Source organism: Hydra viridissima, unplaced genomic scaffold, assembly GCF_058129835.1.
Source record: "Hydra viridissima isolate aposymbiotic clone 2 unplaced genomic scaffold, HvirCarnegie_v1 scaffold_9, whole genome shotgun sequence".
Lineage (NCBI taxonomy): Eukaryota > Metazoa > Cnidaria > Hydrozoa > Anthoathecata > Hydridae > Hydra > Hydra viridissima.
The window spans coordinates 735,273-757,337 of record NW_028324308.1 but is presented as its reverse complement, the minus strand read 5'-3'; the positions used below and the strand labels follow the sequence as shown (position 1 = coordinate 757,337).

The following is a 22,065-nucleotide window of genomic DNA, read 5'->3' as shown; positions in this document are numbered from 1 at the left end:
TACTAAAATTTAAATTTTTTGAATTTATAACAATGAAAGTACACAATGCTGCCATCTATAGTAAAAGTTCTTCTAAATTCGAAATTCTAAAAATTTCAAAAAAAAACTTTTGTTTTGTTTTTATATCATGTATTTATTCCGTTTTAAAAATTTTAATTTTTATTACTAAAAACTGTTGTATTATACTACTGAGGATGACAACTTTGTTGTTGAAAAACGTTTTTAGTAATAAAAATTAAAATTTTTAGAACGGAAGAAATACATAATATAAAAACAAGTTTTTTTTGAAATTTTTATAAAAACAGTTCTAAATAACTTCAAAAATAAAATAAGAATTAAATAATCGAACTTCTAAATTCGAAAAATCCGGAATTTTCGTTTTTGAATTCCGGATTTTTAAAATTTCAAAATATGACGGAATTTCGGAATTCCGAAATTCCGAAATCCGGATTTGGATTCACTAATTTGCATTTTTTTAATTGAGAGATATTTTTTTTAACGGTGAAGTTTGTTCTTTTTCATGTGCTAATCAACAAGATGCTATCAATGGTTTTGTAAAAGTTTTCTTTTTTGTTTCTATAAGTGGTCCAAAAATATCAGAAGACCTGTCCCCATATGTGATCTCCAATTGACTCCAAATGATCAATAGAAATACCTATATATATCAATAGAAATACCGATGTATATATATATATATATATATATATATATATATATATATATATATATATATATATATAGTATTTATATATATAGTAACCAGTTTTGTTTAAAATAGTTTTGTCAGTAATTTTTAAAAAAACTTATTTTTATTAAAATATTAGAAAAAAATATACATATAAAAATAGATTGTGGTATAGTATTATCCCCATAAGGCGTCAAAACAGGATTCTATGTTTTCTAGAACACTTCCATGTATTTTTATTTAAACGTAATCTGTTGAAATGGAGAAATCAAGAGATATTGTCTTGATTATTTATTTGCTACATATGACCAACTGTTGGTTACCTACATCTTAGGATTTGGAACTGAATGTGCCAAGATGAATTTATTTCTATAATGAAAAATACATTGCAATACAGTTTTCTTTTTTTACTATGCTATTGACTTTTTATTTAATCGTATATTAGACAAATATCGTTACATGAATTTGTTTCAGCAAAAGGTTTTTCTTGTTAAAAAAATGCATTGCCGATATTGGTTGCTAAGTGCATTTTCGGAAAAATGCCCTGAACTCAACGCCTTGATTATTTTTCAAGTTCGACTTACTCAAGCACGAGCTTGAAATTTTCAAGTTCCGTTTACGCATTTGCTTAAGTCAATTTTTCAAGTCTGACTTGACCCAGTCTAATCAAGAACACTCGAGAATAAATCAAGAGAAATCTAAAGAACATAAGAAAGTTGACTTCAAAAGCAAATGTCAGCTATGGTATGAATTGTAAATTAATAATATATCAAAAGTTGATCTTAAACTTACAGCATTCAAAAGAGCAAACCCTTTATTCTGCCAGATACCACCGAAGCAAAACGACTAAGCTGTGCAAAGCTTCTTTTGGATAAGCTTAAGAGTGGGATGCAATCTCCAGTGCTGTGGATTTACAATGCAAGCAGTACACAATAATCTGAACGATTAGAATTGCGCACAGAAAAAAGAAATCTCTGTAAATAAGAGAATGGCTTATCAGCGCTAAAAACCAGCATATGTAATGATTTGGGCAGGTGCAACCTTTGTTGGTGAAAAAAATACCTATCTTTATTGAAGAGGGCGTAAAAATAAATCAACATGTTCAGTTGCAATTGTTAAAGGAGCACTTGATTCCCTAGATCGATAGATCGATAGGACATTTAATGAGACTTGTATACTCATAACAGAAACGCTGTTTAAGATTGGTGAAAGGATAATATGGTAGGATTCCAGGGAAAAGATTTTTTTCCTTCCTCTTCTTCAGTTTTAAGCCAAATGGATTTTACTATTTATAGCATTTTGGAAAGCTATTCGTCCTCTTACCAAAGTTTAACTCAGATGAAAGCTAAATTAACGCATTGTTCGAACAAAATTTCATCGGAAACCATCCGTGCTACATGTAATTAGGTTTCTTAGAGGTTAAAAAGAGTGGTAAAAGCTAAAAGTTACTCCAAAAAGCAGCTTGTCATTTATTCTTGTATAGCTATGTAATTTATTAATGCAAAAAGTTTAATCATGTTTCCTTGTTTTTGCGAAGTAGTTAAAATAGAAATTTGTCTGCACCTGTACAAAAAATAAACTGAGCATTGTTTCCTCACGATGGGTATAAATGATGGATTCATCTTTGTCAAGTTAATATGGGTAATGCAACAGGATTAACACAATTGTTAATTGTATATGATATGATACGCGAGTTTAAATGTTTACCATCTTCTGAATGCTTTCTTGGGTTAGTTTCTTCTTTTTTTATAAAACAAAGTTTTCTTACTGTAAAGATTTCTATTTGAATGCCACTTTTTCTAATTCTTGAAATATGCAGCAACAGTTAATGTTATTTTTGTTAACGAAAACGAAAGAAAGACGAAAGTCCAACTTTTTTGTTAAACTAAAACGAAATAAAAAACGAAGGCTGTTTTTAAAAACGGAAACGATATAAACACTTAAAATTAATGTAAAAGAACGAAATAAAATCGAAGTAGTTTTTTTATTAGGAACGATAAATAAAGATTACCTTTATACAATTCGGGATACCGCACGTAGAGCTTATAAATTAGCAAGAGATCCAAGGTATTTTTGTTAAACTTACTTTGCGGTAATTTTAGCAAAACCTCAATAAAACATCTCAACGACATATGAAACTTAAGCACAACGCTAATTGTCAAGCGGACTTTGTTTACTCGCTAATCATCTTTGTTTTAATTTTTTTATAACAAATGAGTGGGTGCTGCTAGTCTTAGAAGGAGAAAAAGAAAAAACGGCATTCATGATTTTTATGCTATTTTGCCGCAGAATTATAAAAGCATGTGTATAGTGGGCAATAAAAAACTGAAAGTTTGCATTTTATAGTTAGTAAAAAAAATACAGCAAATTTAAGTACGCACCTTCGAACTTGTCATCCAGAAATTCGTAAAGAACTTAAGAAGAAATGACAACTCGGAGAAATAACAACTTGGCAAAGAAACAAAAACAAAGTGATTTAGCTCGTGGAGGTGCGAAATCACAAACATTACCGAGTTTATTGGTAAGAAATCCGGTAAATGGTCTAGATTTTGTAAATGGTATAGAATCACTCTGTCCGATGCAGTATGTGAATACTCCTGAATTTAGACCTAAAACAAGAACAAGCGCTGTTATCTGTAACGAAGACATTTCAGATGAATATGGTGATGACAGTGGAATAGAGAATAAAGATAACTCAAGAGAATATGAAAGTAGCCACCAGGAAGGAAATTCAGATTATTTTGTGTCATATGCTGCAATGCCTTATTAACATATTCTGTGTCTAGCACACACTATTCAATAACTAATTAAGTCAGTGCATGTTATGTTAGCTAGATAAAAGATATTTTTGTTGAAGGTTCATTTGCATTTTGGAAGAATAGAAGAGTATTATATGCAGATTTATTTTCTTCAGCTGAAAATTTGCTTGCGTCTTCAGGGAGCTTAGCGTAATAATTTAGACGCAACCGCATGTCAAAATTTTTGTGAATCAAAACATATTTTGATATTGTATAAGGTGCTGCTAACACACCCATGAACTGCGTCACTATGTGACACTGTCTTATCCTAACTTTTGACAAAGTTATACTTAAAATATTTGTCAACAGTTAAAAGTTAATAGTAATTTATGATTTATTGAGTTTTATATCTGTTGTGCTGTAAACTTTTTTGAAATATACTTGTTATGTCTAAAAATATTTTACAGCAGTCTTAACATCTGCTCTTTTTCGGTTTTTACTTGGGTTTTAGTAGAGCAGATGTAAAGACACTTACATGTAAAGTACTTGTTGTGTGTCTTTACATCTCACGGTGCATAGGAACATGCTCTATGACCTTGCAACACATCCCCAGAAGTTTTGCAACACATCCCCAGAAGTTTTTTTTGATTGTCATTAGAAAATATTTCCTCGTTCAAAAAATGTTAACGACAACTTTTTTTAGAGGGGGCCTGGGGAGAAATCACATATTTTAGGGGAGTGCCCAGGAATTTTGTTGTTCAAGATAGGTAACCAAGAGAGATGGGGCATACTAAAATTTCTAGTATGTTGATACTGGTGTCAAATGAGGATGACTTGCAAAAAATCAGGGTAATTATTTATTTCAATAGCCAGCAGTTGCTATTGAAATAAAAACAAAGCAATGCAGTCTTTAATTATCAACAATTGGTAAAAGCTAGCAGTTGCTAATTGTTAAAGGTTGCATAATAACTCCTCACACGCGTTAACATACGAAGTGAAAGCATGTTTGTAGTCATTATATTGACATTTGATTGATATGACCGATATGTCTTGCCAATATTATTAATCTATTTCAGAAGTTTTTAATTGAAGCATTCAATTAAAATGCTTAAACAAGCAAAAGAACATGGTGATTTAGTTAAAAAGTTTTGCATTTGCTGCTTTAGGAAAGTCAAGGACTTAAGACCAATAAATAATGCTGAAACATTTTATTTAAATCTAAAAATAAAGATAAAAATGACTACTCAAACCTTATCAAAACTTCTGCAAAGATTATTAAATAAATTTTAAGATATTTTTAAAGAAAGATTATTCAGCGGATAACTCTGACCTTCCTAACATGCTTCGTTTGAAATGTAGAAAAATGCTTGCAGGGACTGTTCCTTGCTTCACCATGTGGCCGTTTTATGAAGGTAATTATAACTATATTGATGTTTAATTTGCTTTAGTTAAAATTTAGTTACGATACTTTGGTTATTACAGTTGCCATACATATGCTATAAAATTTAGACCTGAATACCATAGTTATTAGAGGGAGAAAATGTGAATGTTTTACTTTTGAAAATGGACGCAAATCAAAAGTGGAATAAATATTGGCCCCTATGGTTAAATTTGTCGGGAAAACTTGTTTACCAAGGCGCTAAAGATGTTTCAAATAAAACTGCAGAAAGACTAATTTGTCAAGATTGCCATCCCCAAGTGGGACAAGGAATTCCACATCCCTGTACGAAATTAGAAAGGCAAAAGAATTTGACTGTCATTGTAAAATCAACGCAAGGAAACGTTTTGTCCAGTTTTTTCAAAGATTTCAGCACAAATGACTCAGGGAACACCTTAGCTTTGAAAACTTTTGGTCCGAAGCAACTCACTGTCTCTTTCGGAAAGACTGAGGTTAAAAAACCTTTCTTTTCTTTAGATAAATTGAGCAAACTTCAATCAAAACTATATGCCAGGTAAGTTTTTGTTGCTTAAAAATACTTTTAAAAAAAAATTTGTTATGAGTTTAAAGCCAATTTTTGTAATAATTTCATTATGATTTTTAAGAAATCGCAACATGATTGAAGTTGCACAATTTCTGAGAAGTGAGGCAGGACGGAAAAGTGTGGAATCTGGTTTCAATATTAAACTGATTGAGATTAACAAAATGATTGGAAAATTATTCAATTGTGATAAAATCCTATTGCTATTAGAATTAAATGAAAGCGAAGAGATATGTAAACTTTTACCAAAAAAAATATTTTTTGATAGCTAGATTGCAGTTTGCATTATTCATATTTTTATGGATGTGTAGAAAAAGATACTCCTACTGTGTATTGCAATAAAAGTGAAGAGCATGTAGCAATGGTACTTCATCACACAAGTTAAGAAACAAATGATGTTGATATCAAATTAGGTGAAGATGGAGGGCACGGAATTCCTTAAAGTTACACTGTCAATAACCATAAAACCAGAGTTAAAAAATAATAAAGTTCCAGAGAAACTGAGCAAGTGTGACGGATATGCGTGTAAAGATTTTAAAGATTCAAGCGTCCACAAAACTATTATATTGGCCATTCTGCCTTCATAGAACAAAAAATACCATAATTTGCGGTTAATTTTGGATTAGTTAAACATTTCACCCTTAGATTACACAGTATCTGAAGATCTAAAGGTTTTGCTTCAAATGGTTAGAAAACAAACTGCAACATCAAAACACCCTAGTGTGGCCTTGGAGTTTCCGCTGCCAAATACATTAAGGTACTTAGAAATTTTGAAAAAACAGTCCATGGTTGTTTTGGAAAATCATTAAGCTCCACATATGTAAAAGGTTTAGAGAAGTTCTCTACAAGCTACAGAAATCTAAGGGCTACAATTCCTTTGAAGGTACACATAATGAAGCATAATGAATCATATCATCGAATTCATCGACATGGAAGGTGGAGTCTCGGATAAATAACTTTTAAATTTGATAGAAAATAATTTATAATCTTAGTTACTAAATTCTCTATTTCAACGTAAAATTTGCATAAAGTATTTATTAAATAAACTTGCATTTCTTTTGTACTTCTTGTATTCTATAGGCTTAGGCTACTGGACCGAACAAGCTCTTGAATCCATTCATCAGAATTTCAATTAGTTTTGGCGAATGAGAAAGTTTGGATAGCACAACCCAAACTATATAGAGGCGCTAAAAAATGCAGTTGTTACTTACAACTACAAGCACTTTTAAAGTAGCTTTCTATTTGCAGGAATGTAGCTTGTAAAAAGTAAAATACTAAACCTCCTATGAACAAACGTTTAGTATAATTTTGAAATGTAAAATAACAATCATAATCTAACCATAAAGACCAGAATTTTTTTTTTTTTTACTGTATTAAATAATTGTAGCGAACCATACCCTAGGGGAGGGCTATAAGGGGTCAAGTAGGGCCTCTTACAGCCCTCCCCTAGGGTATCGTTCCTAAAAAACCTTTTCACTTTTTTGCTTGTTTCATATTAAATTAGATCAAAATTCATCGACAGATTTCAAATTATATCAAAAAATAATTTTTCGTTTAAAAGTTAAGACCATTTAAAGTTATTTCAGGGGGTAATTTTAAGCTTTGCATTGTTACAAATCTTAAACGAAAAGAGATTTTTTGATGAAAATTGTAATCTGTCGATGAATTTGGATCTAGTTTATGATAAAACAAAAACGTAGTTCTAGGAAGGGGGCTGTTAGGGGTCGGGGCGGGGTTGGTTTAGCTCCAATTACCCTGATTTTTTGCAAGTCATCCTCATTCGACACCAGTATCAACATACTAGAAATTTGAGTATGCCCCATGTCTTTTAGTTGCCTATCTTGAACAACAAAGTTTCTGGGCCATCCCCTAAAATATGAAATTTCTCTCCAGGCTCCCACAAAAAACGTTGTCGTTTACATTTTTTGAATGAGGAAATGTTTTCTAATGATAATCAAAAAAAAACTTCTGGGGATGTGTTACAAGGTCATAGAGCATGTTCCTATGCACCGTGATCTGGTCTGTTAAAATCCAAATATCTACAAAACGAAAACGAAATTAAAAACTGAAATGAGATAAACGAAAACGAAAGGAAAAAAAAAATGATTTAAAATCAAAAAAGGAAGTTATCGATGGTTTTTAAACACTTAAAAAGATTTTAAAAAAAAAGGTGTTTTACAGTTAAACAACATTTTATTTATTTAAAATAAGATGTTCACTGTTTAACAACATATATAAAAGATATACTCTAACTATCTGGCCAGAAGATGGACAAAATGATACCAAAAGGTATTTGAACAATATAGCAAAAATTTATAAGAATAAAAAAAATTTTGAAAGCAAATATCTGGTATGAGACAGAGACTTTGTAAGTATCCCCATAGTATGCATTTTGCAGAATACTTTTATAACAAACTATAGATAGCTTTCAACTAAGGGAAAAAATCAGGAAAAAAAAGCTAGATCTGCAAATTCTGTAAGAAGCAGTGCGTGCAGAATGCAGTACTGAGGATACAACTGTTTAAAATTATGTTAAAAGAATTTATTTAGCTTAAAGTATCCATTCTAAAAACAGAACTTTCACAACTTATTTGAGTAAAAACTGTCTTGATAAAGGTTTCAAAATTACTAAAAAATCTGTTGCCTGCAGTAATAAAACTAGACTTGTATTTACTTTTTGGTGAATAACAAACGATACAATTTTCATTAATTGAATTTCTTGTGTTCGAAATTGTATTTTATTATATTGAGTAAAAGCCGAGTTGGCAACACCCATTATATATTTAGGGCCATTTCTCAATCACCTGCGCTTTTTAAACAACAAAAGTAATTACACTAAAAATTAAAAATTTAGAACAGCTTGCACAATTTTTGAAAAAATTTAAGATTATGGGTAATAAAAACCAGCTTGCTTTTTTTTGATGACTTGATATAAAACACCCCTGTAGAGGTGATATTAATATGTTAAAAAAAAAGGTAGGGGAGACCGGGGCTAGTTGGCTAGTGGGGTAAGTTGACTCACTGCGATTAACTTTGGAATTTTCCAACAGAAATTTCTAAAATTCACATGGAACCTTCCCACTTAACTAGTTCATCTGTCAGTGTAGTATTAGGACTATAAGCGCGTGCGCATAGAAGTTATAGCAATTTGTGTGTTTTTTTACAAATTTTGTAATTTTTGTAACTATATTACTTTTTCAATTTTAAAAAGCAACAGTATTAGCTACAAGTAAACTCGAATAGATGTACGAGTTGGATGGTTCACTCTAACCAGTCACATTTTGTGTTTCTCAATATTTCGCGTTTTTGGGGATTTATAAGCCATTTTTTGAGCAAAAATCTTTTGGGTTTAGTTGGCACAATGATCACAGGGCTAGTTGGCAACATGTGCCAACTTACAACTTTTTGCATTAGCCGTTAATTCACTTAAGTTATGTAACACTACAGATCTACAGATATGCGAAATTATAAAAAAAAAATGTAGACAGGCCTGTATATTCTAAAAATGTTACAAAAAATGCTGTTGATGCTATTCTTATAGAAGGAAAGTCTATTCAATCGACTTAAGGCCAATAAAAGTTTATATCAAAAAATATTGTTGGATAAAAATCATCAAGACTTTTCATATAAAAGATGCGCTTGAAACATATGCTTTATGTTGCTAATTTTGTCTCTTTTTATATGGTGTGCCAATTTACCCTAAGAGTATAGGCAACTTACCCCGGGCCGGGGTAAGTTAGCACATGCTTTTTTCTTTTGTGGAGGCCTTTTTTGGGCCACAAATTTTTTTTTTTTTAATGCTTGACACTTGAACATGCTTGCCAAATTCATATTCTTTTGAAGTGCAATACGATATCTTCAAAAAAGTTCATTCAGAAATGTACAGAGCTCAAAAACTAAAGCTGTAGCCTTCTAGCCAGGGTCTACCCTATACATATACTTTTAAACTAACCTGCTAAGTAAGGACAACATGCTTCCGCTCCTTTTCTTATTTGTTCAGGTTGTTTTGAAGCTATGAAACAATATTTTTGTCTTTAAAATAATAAATATCTTTTGTTGTTTAATTCGCCGATTAAAAGTTGGAGTTTTCTTATTTTACAGGGTGCGGGAAAAGTTCGGAAACTTTTTTTGCTTTAAAATTTTTATTGAATAAAACAATCTTTTAATAATATTTTTTATATTGTTGAAATTGTTATTCAATTCTCTCTTGAATGATATATTAAACGTTCTTAAATGTTTTTTTTTCAGACGTCTATCGAACGTGAAAACATTCGTACGTCTATAATTTTCCTGCTTCATCAAAATAAACATCAAATCGAAGTTGTGCGTTTGGGCCACACTAAGGACCGTCCTCTTTGTGGAAGACCACGCACAGCCAACATTTCTACCAACCGCAAATTAATCCGAGATCAAGTTCGATGAAATATCCGCTGTTCAATGAGACAAATGGCCAGAGAAATCGGCATTGATAAGCACAGTGTCTGTCGCATTGTCAAAAAAGAACTTAAACTCAAGTCCTTAAAGCCCAGCCTCTAGATGACACAAAATGCGAAACAAGAAAACAAAGATGTTAAAGGTTATTACGGGAGCGCGGTGCTCAATTTCAACGAAAAGTTCTTTTTTCAGACAAAAAATTCTTCACCGTTGAGCAAGCCTACAATGTCCAAAATGATCGCGTACCTGCTTCAGGGTCTTCTGAGGCTAACAAAAAAGGTCGCATTGTTTCACGCACCCAGAAGCCAGCTAGAGTGATGGTTTGGGCCGGAGTGTCATTTTGGGGTAAAACAGAGCTTATTTTTGTCGAAAATGGAATCAAAATCAACGCCAACAACTATGTTACCAATATTCTTCAAGCCGCAGTGTTGCCTTGGACACAACAAACCTTTCCGAACCAAAATTGGATCTTTCAACAAGATTCTGCGCCAGCATATCGAGCAAGAACGACGCAAGAATTTTGTAAAAACAATTTTCCGGTATTTTGGTCGCCTCAGCAATGGCCGCCGTATTCGCCCAACTTGAACCCACTCGACTACGCCATCTGGAGGATTCTAGACGCAAAGGTTTGTTCTAAACCACACAAGTTGGTGGAGTCGTTGAAGCGCGATTTAGTGAAAGCGTGGAGCAAAATCGACGAAAAAATGGTAAGCGCCGCAATTGATCAGTTCCCGTGGCGTCTCAGAGCTTGTATCAGAGCAATTGGAGGAACTTTTGAAAATGAACTTTTGTAATTAAAATTGTATATATCTTTTGATGTTCTTAGGTTATTATACTTTTTTGACTAATAAAATTGTAATACAATCCTTTATTAAAAAGTTTCTGAACTTTTCCCGCACCCTGTATTAGCTCACAAACCAGGCTTTCTGAAAATTAACAACTGCAATTACTAATTTATAAGAGAGACAAATAATGACATAAATATAGCTTACCTTGAGTCAGATAAGAGCAACATTCACCAAGATTATTGTCACCTACAGAAAGAACTAAAAGATTAGACTATTGAAATACTTAGTTCCCTCCTTTTCCCATCTGTTCCCTATATGTAACATCATTTTTTAACACATGATTCTTTTTTCATTGAGGTTTTAACTGAGTTAGTCCAAAGAAGGTAGAATGACAATCAGAGAGTTTATACACAGTTTCAAAGTAGATTTTAGACTTCACTTTCCTAAATCATACATATATAAAGAGAGATATACTAAAAACAAACTTTGCACAAATATCACATTGCATACACCACAATGGTAACACGGGCAGATCTGAGAACTTTGCACGCTTTTTTGAACAAATTTGACTTCACTTTGTTCACAGTTCAATATGCCTAGGTTTTTTCATGAAAATTGAGAATGGTCTTTAGAATCAAAAAGACTAACCTTTTCTAACCAAACAGAGTATTAACAGCCACAAAAGTACACATTTACAGCAAAGGTGACAACCATCTTAAAATAAAAGATATAGATGATTCAGAGAAAAGCATGTCTTTTAAAATTATGAAAGATTCTCAAATTTATTATTATAAGAAAATTAAAACAATCAAAAGAATGATAATCTTTTATTTTGAATAAAAATCACTTTTCTGATTGACAATGTTTCTCCAAATGTAATTTACATTGATAAGTTTAAGTCTAACTCAACGCATTTTAATCAATATTTGTTTCAATCTTAAACTGAAAATATCAACTTAAGAGAATAGCAATGTAAATTTTCCTCAAGCGAAATATTAAATAAAGGTAAAGAATAGTTGAAGAATATAATTTTACATCAACAAAAGTAAAAACAAAACTAGTAACTGGGTGTTATTGGAACTTTGTATGGACACACGTTTTTTTAGGTAACCATACCTAAACTGTACATTGATACTAAAATCACGAAGGGAAAGCAAAGTCAAAATCAAGTAGCAGCCACAGACTCTAGTAACTCATCCTTGCTTTTATCAGAAGATATTTGAATTCTGTTTCATTTTACTGTAACAATTTAAAACGGTTCTTTTCAGGCCATTTGATAATACATTTGATTTATCTAAATATTTACATTTGCTTAAAAAGGTGGGTCTGGGAAATACCGTAATAACCTTTCGTAAGCGAATTTGTAAGGAGTGATAAAGAAAGTAGTTTTAAATAACAAACAACAAATGATGAATAATCTAATTTAAACATGCTATTTTGTTAGGGTTTATGGGGATAAGAAATTCAAAATGAGTTAAAAGTACAACTGCCTCCGTAAAGACTTTCACGCATGCTTACAAGCAAGCCGTAGGATTCTTTCATGCCCTTAAATGTAACTTTTTAACATAGCATATATATTATATATATATATATATATATATATATATATATATATATATATATATATATATATATATATATTTATATATATATGTATAAATATATATATATATTTACATACATATTAAGCATGGGAATTTCGGCCTTCGAAATCGACGAAATTAAACGAAATTCGTGTTTCAATTTCGTATCGAAATTTATATTGAATTTCGAAAGACGAAATTTTTAAACATTACAAATTCACGAATTTCGAAATTAAAACTTGTTTAATTTCGTGTCAATTTCGTTACTTTCAATGACCCGAAATTATACGAAATTTTTTCGCGAAATTAAACAATCCAAAAAATCGAAATTTCGTTCTCAATTTCGATCCGAAATTGAAACACGAATTTCGTTTAATTTCGTCGATTTCGAAGGCCGAAATTCCCATGCTTAATACATATATATATATATTTTTTTAACGTAGCATATATATATATATATACATATATATTATATATATATATATATATATATATATATATATATATATATATATATAAGTATATATGTATGTATGTATGTATATATATCTGTGTTATAACATATATGTGTTATAATATATGTTACATAAAAATACCATATATATATATGTGATTTATACATATATATAATATGCATATGATTTATGTATAAAGCACGTGTATATGTGGGAGATATATACATATTATATATATATATATATATATATATATATATATATATATATATATATATATATATATATGTAAATGTGTTTATATCTGTGGGAGCTATGTATATATATATATATATATATATATATATATATATATATATATATATATATATATATATATATATATATATATATATATATATATAAAGCTCGTTTTTTTGTTAAAACAACACATGACAACATTTAACAGTTAGCTCATATAAAATAGTTAGTGTTATGTAGTGTCTTTTTTAGTTGGTCAGTTTGGTTTCCTTGTTGTTTGCATGACATAAGAAATTCTTTTTTGGTATGTTAAAAAAACAATTTTACTTTCATCGTGCAAAAAACTCAGCAACGCAAAGTTTAATGAAAAAGTGGTATTGGAGGTGGAAGTGAAAAATGCAGGACAATAGAAATATATTCAAAAGATATTGATTATGCAAAGGGTAGCTTATATATATACTAAAATGATCGAAATCTTTTAAAACTAATGAAATCGTCGACATTCATTACTTTAGAAATCAGTTGATTTGTATAGAAATTTTAGGAGTTATTGAAAATGTTAAAACTCAACTATAAGTAGATTGCTGAAGAAATATTAACCTGTAACTAATCACACCTGCAACTGAATGGTTTGTTTGATCAGGAATAAAGTCTAGAACTTCTAAAAGAGAAGTTTGCCACAATCATAAACCCTTTAAAAAATGAATATAAAATTATTTGTCATAAGATACATTTAGATTTGAACCATAAATCATCAAAGAACAGACAAATAATAATATACAGCAAATAAAAGTATCAAGTAAGAATTTCGCTGGCAATCAAAATGATGAGGAACAACTGTGTATATTTGTTCTCAACAGTAAGAATACTTTTCTACTTTAATTGTTTAAAAGACTGATAAATTTTATGCCTTTGAGGTTGTATAAAAATTCATAAAAAGGAATGGATAGTCAATGGATCAGAGAGTTTATTTAGGCATCATGAAGAATGTTAAAACGATTCTCAAATAGATCTTACAACAAGATAATTATTCAAAGAGTTGTATCGGCTCTGTTAAGGATCATTTTAATTTACAAAAAATCAAAGTTCTTGAATGGCCCTTAATCCTGTTGAGCATTCTCGGAAGTCCATCAACCACCAATTAGTTGAAAATTAGTAGAAAACCAATTATCATTTAATATTAACAGTTATTGCATAATGATAGTTATTGCTAATTGACAGCTATTGCATATTGCGGCGAGATTTCGATCAAACATGAAGATGGGCAGGTAGAAGATGCTTAGATTTTGTATTTTTAACATTAATTAACATTATTAAACATAATTTACTCAGGAAAACAAACGGTATTTTTCATTTACAATGATATAGAAAACGTTTTATAATTATTTATTTTATGTTAAACTTTTCGAGAAAATTTGTCTAAAAAACCCAAACTAATTGTAATTTGCCACACAACCCCCTAAGTCTTGCCAATGACTCCTAATGATTCGTAGGAAGCATATTTGGAAACATGGGTTAGTGGAAAATTTTAAATAGATCATTTGAAAGTAATTGAACTTAATATTATATGAAATTTTTTTGAAAATAGAATAAAAACAGTACAGTACTTGTACAATTAAACTCCTATTACCGTAAATAATGTAAATGAAATTTTTTGTATTAGTTTTATATTAAACTTTGCATGAAATTTAAACAAAACTTGTTTTTAGGATCTCTATCTAGAGAAAATACTTTCTGAAATTTTCCTTCCATAAAAAAAAAAAACATTTCCGTCTTCACTTTCTTTCGAACGAACTTTCGTTCCTTTGTCAACATCATATATTAACTCAACCGCTTCCTTTGTTATAGATTTTTCCAACTTGCTATTGATGAAAAACTGTTACAGAAGAGCTTCTATCTAAAACAGAAAAGATTTTTTCGTTTTTTTTTTCCTAAAATTAAAAAAACTTTCACTTTATTTTCTTTCCAGTAAAAAAGATTAAAGAATGACAAAATTTTCCATTGATTTTTTTGTATAAAACTTTAATGGTTAGAAGATGTTTTTCTAAACTTTTCCCTCTGTTTCAGAGGACAAAACTTCCTTACGTCTTTCAATGGAATTTTATCAAAAAAGATCAAAACAGTTCTGCAAAGGAGTGCTGTTGTTGCATATACACAATAAACTAGATTAACAGTGAGTGGATGGCATCAAAGCACTTCGGTTATTTCTTTTAGTTTTTTGTTATTGTTTTAAAAAATCTTTTCATGGAAAGAAACACATCTTGGCGCCAAAAAGGAATAATTTGCACTTGATGAACATTTTCAGGCCATGCATTCCGATGTAATATAAACAAACTCAAATGAGTTTGGCTTAATTGAGAAAAGAATTTCCCATTAAACCAAAGGTTTCGAAAAACGTTGATGACGAAAGCATAAAGAATTTTAAATTCTTCACGTTATATCACCAATGTTGTCGAAGACGTATTTTTCCTTTTTCAAAATAGTAAGATACTTTGTGTATTTTTCCGAATTCTTTCTTGTGAGTTTTCCCTTCTCCAGACAGTTAAAACAGTAATTGGCTTATCTGAATCGTTTTTTTTTTTTTTTTTTTTTTTAGCAAATTTGTTTGTGGAATTAAGTTCATCGTCGCACGAATAGAATACTTTCTTCGACGGTACCAAACTTTTAACATTGAGTTCTTAGTTCTAAAATACAAAAAAAATTATTTTTTTTATTAGCTACGCGAAAACTTTGCAGAGGATTTATTAGAATATATTTAACGACCGCTCCCCAACCGACTGTCATTTGTTCTTTATTTGTTGAGAGCAAAAGAAAAGAACTAGAAAACCTCAAAGAAATACCCAGGAGTTAAAAGCTGTCAGCTATGGTGATTTCAATGAGCAACAAGAAATGATAAACTAAAACTAACTGTTGAAATTCTTTTTGAATCTGCTTGCTGACATCACAATGGAATATTTTGGTTTTAAAACTTAAATTTAGAGACTTTCAACTCAACGTTAACTTTATTTGCAAGCTTTTACAGTTAATAAACATGCTGTTTTTATTAGAAAAATACCTACAGAAATAATGTTAAATATTTCTACGTGCAATATTTTTTTACATTTAATTTGAGTTTCAAAACTTGAACTAAATCTTTTAAAATCATAATCTTTCGAAATCGAAAGCAAATTTCTTAAAAAAACAATCTAAAAGAGAAAGACGAAAGTCTCTTTACATAAGAAACTAATGAAGCTTCAAAAAACCTACTTCGTTCTCATTCCCTGACCACTCCTTTCGCTCGCACAAAAACGAATTCGGTTTCGATATCTAAACATTTTTACACTAAAATATTTGCGCAACGTTCAAATATTTGTGAACTAAATAAGGAGTGTTAGGAAGTCGGCGTTGCATTAAATAAATAAGCTGAGCTGTTGAAACGAAAAGAACAGCGTTCACAACTTTTGAATGTTACAATAATAATGTTTAAAATCTGTCGGACGAATTGAAACAAAAAATGGAAATTAAATGGAAACCAAAAAAAGTTTAAACAAAATTAAACTTCCTGAGTTTTACTTTTAAAACAACTAAAAATAAAAATTGAATAAATTAGTTGCTTAAAAATAGATATATTTCTAATCAACGAAAGAATTCAAAGTAATAGAAATACATTCTGCACTTTGCATGCTTGTAACTCTACATTATGTAAAAGTTTTTAAAGGTATAAGTCTCCCAAATATAAATTTTTATGACCGTTTTTAAAATTATTATTTTTGGATCTAGAGCCTCATCCAGGCCTTTTTTTTAATAACATTTTTTCAAGCATTTACACTTCTGTTCCTTTTTTAAAACACTACGAGGAATCTTCTCATATTAATCTGTTAACTCGCAAATGTTAACCAATACAAGAGCCACTTAAGCAACATGTTTTAAAAGAAACGAAATTTTTTTTAAATGAAGTTTTTAGCATAGCAAGGTAATCATGAAGAAAATCAGCTTCTTTGAAATTTTGTGAATTTTGTGTTGTGTTCACGCTAAAAAGGGGTGTAAATGAGAAAAAAAGGAGGCTCAGTGCTTAATTAAGAAATTTACCATAAATTCATTTATCATTTCGCAATACATAAAGTTAAATAATTCAAATTAAATAATAATTTAAGGAGTCAACATTGCTGTAATCCCGGAAAGTTTTTCAAATTGAAAAACATTGAGTCGTAATTCCATGGGCAAGTGTTTCCGAGAAACAATAACAAGCAAATTTGAAGAATGCTAAACAGCTTTTGGAATGAACGTTTGTAATAAGTTTTTTCTAACAGATCACCAGAAAATTTAACGCAGAAATAGTTGTGTACAGGTTTATGAAATTAACAAGATTAGTTTTTCGAAGAGAGCTTCAACAAAGATGCTCTAGCATCTATTTTGAAGCTTTCTTCGAATTCTTCTAAAATATCAAATTTCAGTGATAGGATAAGGTTTTGCAGTTGAAGGCATCGAACTAGTTTCTGAGAAAGTTTTTGAAGCAAAAGATTTTACATATGTTCCATGAATAATAAACCTTTCACGGGAATGATAACTGGAATGAGGAACTATACACTTTAAAAAAAATCTGGAAGGTGAATTACAAATAAAAGATTTTATCTCTATGCTTATCTGTTCTCCATTAAATATAACGTCAGTTTTGCTCAACTCATTCCATTCATCAATAAGATCTAACAAATCTTCATTATTGTCTGATTTATGATCACCATAAAATATAACAATAATAAATAAATCAGAATTATTAAAGCATCGAAGAATTAGCCATGCTTGATAATTAAAGAGAAGCTCCTTTGATATTTATTTACAACTTGGACCAACAACATTTTTTTCATGGGAAACGCTTTTAATTCCTTTAAATATTCCATAATATCCTTAATATAATATATTGTATATAGGGGAGACCGAGGCTAGTTGGCTAAAGTTTTAGTTTTTGAGTTCTGTGCATTTCTGGGTGAACTTTTTTAAGGATATCAAATTGCACTTCAAAAGAATATGAATTTGGTAAGCATGTTCAAGTGTAAAACAATGAAAAAAAAAAAAATTGGTGCTCCAAAAAGGGCCTTCAAAAAAGAAAAAAACATCTGCTAACTTACCCCGGCTCTTAGGGTAAGTTGGCTCACCATATAAAAAGAGACAAGTTTAGCAACATAAAGCATATATTTCAAGCGCACCTTTGTTATGAAAACTTTTGATGATTTTTATCCAACAATATTTTTTGACATTAACTTTTATTGCCCTAAAGCCAATCGAATCGACTTTCCCTCTATAAAAATAGTATCAACAGCATTTTTTGTAACATTTTTAGAATATACAGGCCTGTCTACTTTTTTTTATAATTTCGCATGTCTGTAGATCTGTAGTGTTATATAACTTAAGTGAATTTACGGCTAATGCGAAAAGTTGTAAGTTGGCACATGTTGCTAACTAGCCCCGCCATCATTGTGCCAACTAAACACAAAAATCGCTTTAACTTCTATGCGCATGCGCTTAAAACCCTGATACTGCACTGACAGATGAATTAGTTAAGTGAAAAGGTTCCATATGAATTTTAGAAATTTCTGGTGGAAAATTCCAAAGTTAAACGCAGTGTGTCAGCTTACCCCTCTAGCCAACTAGCCCCTGCCTCCCCTAATATAATAATCGCTAAATGCAAGAAATTTCTCTTTTTACAATCACTTAAATTTGGAACCTTTTGTGCTATTGATTCAGGACATTTTGTGTAGCTGTGCTAAATATTTCTTTTACTTTTTTTGTGTTTTTTTTTTATAAAAACTGATTCATGTAAAATTAAAAAAACATCTTAAAAATATTAACATTTCTGTAACTTATTTTAATATACAAACCTTATCAAACATCATTTCTTCCTATTTTCTCCCTATTTTCTTTCTATTGTTATTGTTCTTAGTGTTTTTAAAAGAGTTTGTGCATCTTAAGGAAGAGAAAAACCATTTTCACAAAGGATAAAAGTTCATTAACTGATGAACGAATCCAACGATTTCTAGTTGAGTATTCAGCAATCTTGACATGGACACTTAACTGCAAAATTAACACACCACTTATAAATTTCCACTTATTTTAACTGTCGTCAAATATCATCATATATCATCATATATTATCATATATCATCATATATCATCATATATCATCATATATTTTTACAAACATATTAAGAACACATGAACAAAATTATTTTGATGATAGTAATAAAATTGACTTTGAGGATGGTGAAAAAAGAAGCTAAAACCAGAAAGATGGTTCGTTTCACCAAATAAAGTAAAGTGATTATTATTATTATTATGCACACTAATGCAGCCTAAATTGAAACACTTTTGGGTTATCAATAACTAGTGTTACCACCTCTTGATGTTATTACAGTCTGACAGCGCCGTGGCATACTTTCAATTAGAGATCTAATCATTCCTTGAGGGATATTTTCCCACACGCGGATTAGACTTTGTCGCAACTCCCCTAGGCTGTTAGGTGGTGATTGCCCGATATCGTAAATTTAAATCACGAAATCTTCTTCTTATGGTATCTTAACTAACACCAGTTCCATGAACCTCAGCAAATTTTATTTGGAGACATTATGCAGTAGTGAACCGTTCTCTCAGTGTTCGAAACATTAAAAATTGTTCCTCCACGACATTGTTAGGTGGTGCTCTGCCTTGACCAAGTCGTCTAGCGTGATCATTGGTCTCTACTAACCTTTGTGGAACCCTACCAACGGTTGTAGGAGACAATCCAAATCTTCTACCAAATTCACGATTTGTTAATCCTTAATTGGACAAAATAACAATTACAAAATATTCATCACAACTTAAATTTCATTTAGAACGCTGCATTGCGAACAGATGTGTTGCTCAAACGACAGTTATCTATTCTACTATCAAAATGATTTAAAACCAATACATACTTTTCTTTTAGAAGTGACGTTTAATTACAGCAAAGCATGCTACTTATGAAAAGCTGCTACAATTTGGAAATCAAATAAGGGAAACGTAATAAAACCTACAAAAGCGTAATAATAAACATTATTACCATCTTTGTAATTGATAAATCCGGGAAATATATAATATTTTTCAAAATAAGTCGCAATTTATAAGCGGTACGTTAATTTTGCGTTTAAGTGTATATATTAAGCTTAGTCGCTCTTTTGGAACTACTATTTAAAATAATTTGAAAGTTTATTTCTAGTACAAGAACGGACAAACGATGCATGGATGTACAATGTATGTATATTGTACGTCCATTTGTCCGCTGGGTGATTTATTTTTTGAACGAAATAAAAGTCGTTTTAACAATGTTGATTTACTTTACGGTTTTCTGTAAAGATTCAGTGAACTAGAAAAATTATTTTTAATCTATATTTTTTTGTAAAGATTTAGTAAAATTAAAAATATCATTTACATAATTTTTTAGTTAAGATTTATAAGTTTTTGATTTGATAACAGTTTTAGTGAAAACTATTAAAGTATGGTTTGAAACTGTAGACAATTAAATGTGTAACTGTTATAACTCAATGTAGCAGCGTTTATTGTAATTTATAATAGTTAAATTTAGAAGAAATAAATCACTCTCGATAAGTGTATCATTAACATTATTTATTGTTAATTTTTATAAATGGTTAAAATTATCTATTATAATAATTTTTAGCTTTAATATTTTATATTATCTACTATGTATATTAAGCATTTTTGAAGTCTACATATAGTTTTCTGTAGATATTTCATAAAATTAAATCTATATTTGTTGTAGTGAGGATATATTTAGTTATATATTATTTAAACTTATGTCTTCTAAATTTCGTTTTTCCTTTATTTAACAATTTTAAACGAAATACTTCCTAAAACTTATATCCTCACCCGCACAAGGTGCACACAGCGAAATATTTCTAATTCTAGAGAGTGCGGAAGCGATTCGCGAACTTTTAGAAATTTTTTTAATAAATTTTTATAGCACTAAAAAATTGAATTCATAGAAAATAGACAAAAGAAAAGTTGAAGATAAATGCTTCTCCCACCTGAAACATTCAATAAAGTCTCCCGTTTTTTTTTATCACTGCCTCAAGCCAAGGATGGAAGGACTGGCAGGTGCTAGTTACATAAAATCCTACGGAATTGAGTTCTAAACACGATTAATAGATAACTTCAGTGACTTGAAACTTTGGAATTTTTTGTAAGCCTTATTCTTAACAACGCTTCACACACTGTAGTCAAGGGGATTCAGGGCTGGACGGCGGTAAAAAGTGTTTGGGTTAGAAGTTAGCCATATTTTTAGGTTTTTCTTGACAGGGTGCATTGTCCTGTAAATCTAATTGCTTTCTGGGAATGACTTTTTCAGCCATGGTACCATATTACGCTTTAGTAAGCTGATATACACATCAGAGGTAACTTTTTTTTCCCCTTTAATGTAAATTGGTGGACATTTCTCTCAATTAGAAGCGATGATTTCTAGCATCATGATGGACTAAGGATGCTTGGTGTGACACACAGGTAGTGCTCTGTCACCCTTCTTCGCTATGAATTTGTTATTTCGCTTATTGATCACTCAGTTAACACTAAAAAGTTTTGCATCTGAAAAAACTTTGGCTGTTGACGAAGCATGGTTTTTCAGCTGATTTATATGCTTCTTTGATCGCTCTATTCTCATAGTTTTTAGGACTCTTTACATGTTGTAGAATCCCATGAAGTTTTACTGATGATGCTCTAATGTCAAAGCTGAACCACTTCTTTTTGACATGAAGGACACATTTAAAAATCATGTCCTGTTATCACACCAATTGAACACATATCTTTTGCCAGTTCAATATTGATTTCTCTCAAACCACCTTCAATGAAAGCTTCTTTAGAGAATTGGTGAAAAGAGTTTTATAAAGTTTCTTTTGTATAAATTTTCTGATTTAATCAATTAAGAATAAGAATTAATAAACAAACTTTCTTTTAAAGCATTTATTATAACGGTACCGACTGGGGTTTTTTTAGCTGTACTTTTAATAAAAACTTCCGGCATTTTTCCGAAATTGTTTGAAAACGCGAAACTTATAAACTGTTTTTGTTGTTAGATTCACTGCATCCAGTTATATCGTCTAACCGCTTACAATTCTAAATAAAGGGATAGCAAAAAATCATTTTAATTTGCAATCAGCTAAAAA

General features: G+C 30.3%; 1 protein-coding gene and 2 long non-coding RNA genes across 4 annotated transcripts in view; 1 reads left to right on the top strand and 2 right to left on the bottom strand.

Annotated features, from left to right (window-relative positions):
- The window catches only part of LOC149883510 (uncharacterized), a 37,091-nt gene extending 25,162 nt beyond the window's left edge, over positions 1 to 11,929 (bottom strand). For both annotated transcript variants that reach the window (XM_090097506.1, XM_090097505.1), the window contains exons 1-4: positions 11,741 to 11,929; positions 11,273 to 11,338; positions 10,829 to 10,870; positions 9,355 to 9,414 (exon numbers count right to left, since the gene is read on the bottom strand). In XM_090097506.1, the coding sequence (XP_089953632.1) occupies positions 9,355 to 9,414; positions 10,829 to 10,870; positions 11,273 to 11,338; positions 11,741 to 11,753 (181 nt within the window). In that variant the 5' untranslated portion in view covers positions 11,754 to 11,929. The remainder of the gene's footprint in view (positions 1 to 9,354; positions 9,415 to 10,828; positions 10,871 to 11,272; positions 11,339 to 11,740) is intronic.
- Positions 11,930 to 14,173: 2,244 nt separating this feature from the next.
- On the bottom strand, positions 14,174 to 16,263 carry LOC149883508 (uncharacterized). Its single transcript, XR_016456052.1, has 2 exons — positions 16,149 to 16,263; positions 14,174 to 15,586 (listed from the first exon to the last, which is right to left on the bottom strand). It is a non-coding gene; the product is annotated as an uncharacterized LOC149883508 (long non-coding RNA).
- On the top strand, positions 15,062 to 15,976 carry LOC149883509 (uncharacterized). Its single transcript, XR_016456051.1, has 2 exons — positions 15,062 to 15,384; positions 15,499 to 15,976. It is a non-coding gene; the product is annotated as an uncharacterized LOC149883509 (long non-coding RNA).
- Positions 16,264 to 22,065: the final 5,802 nt, after the last annotated feature.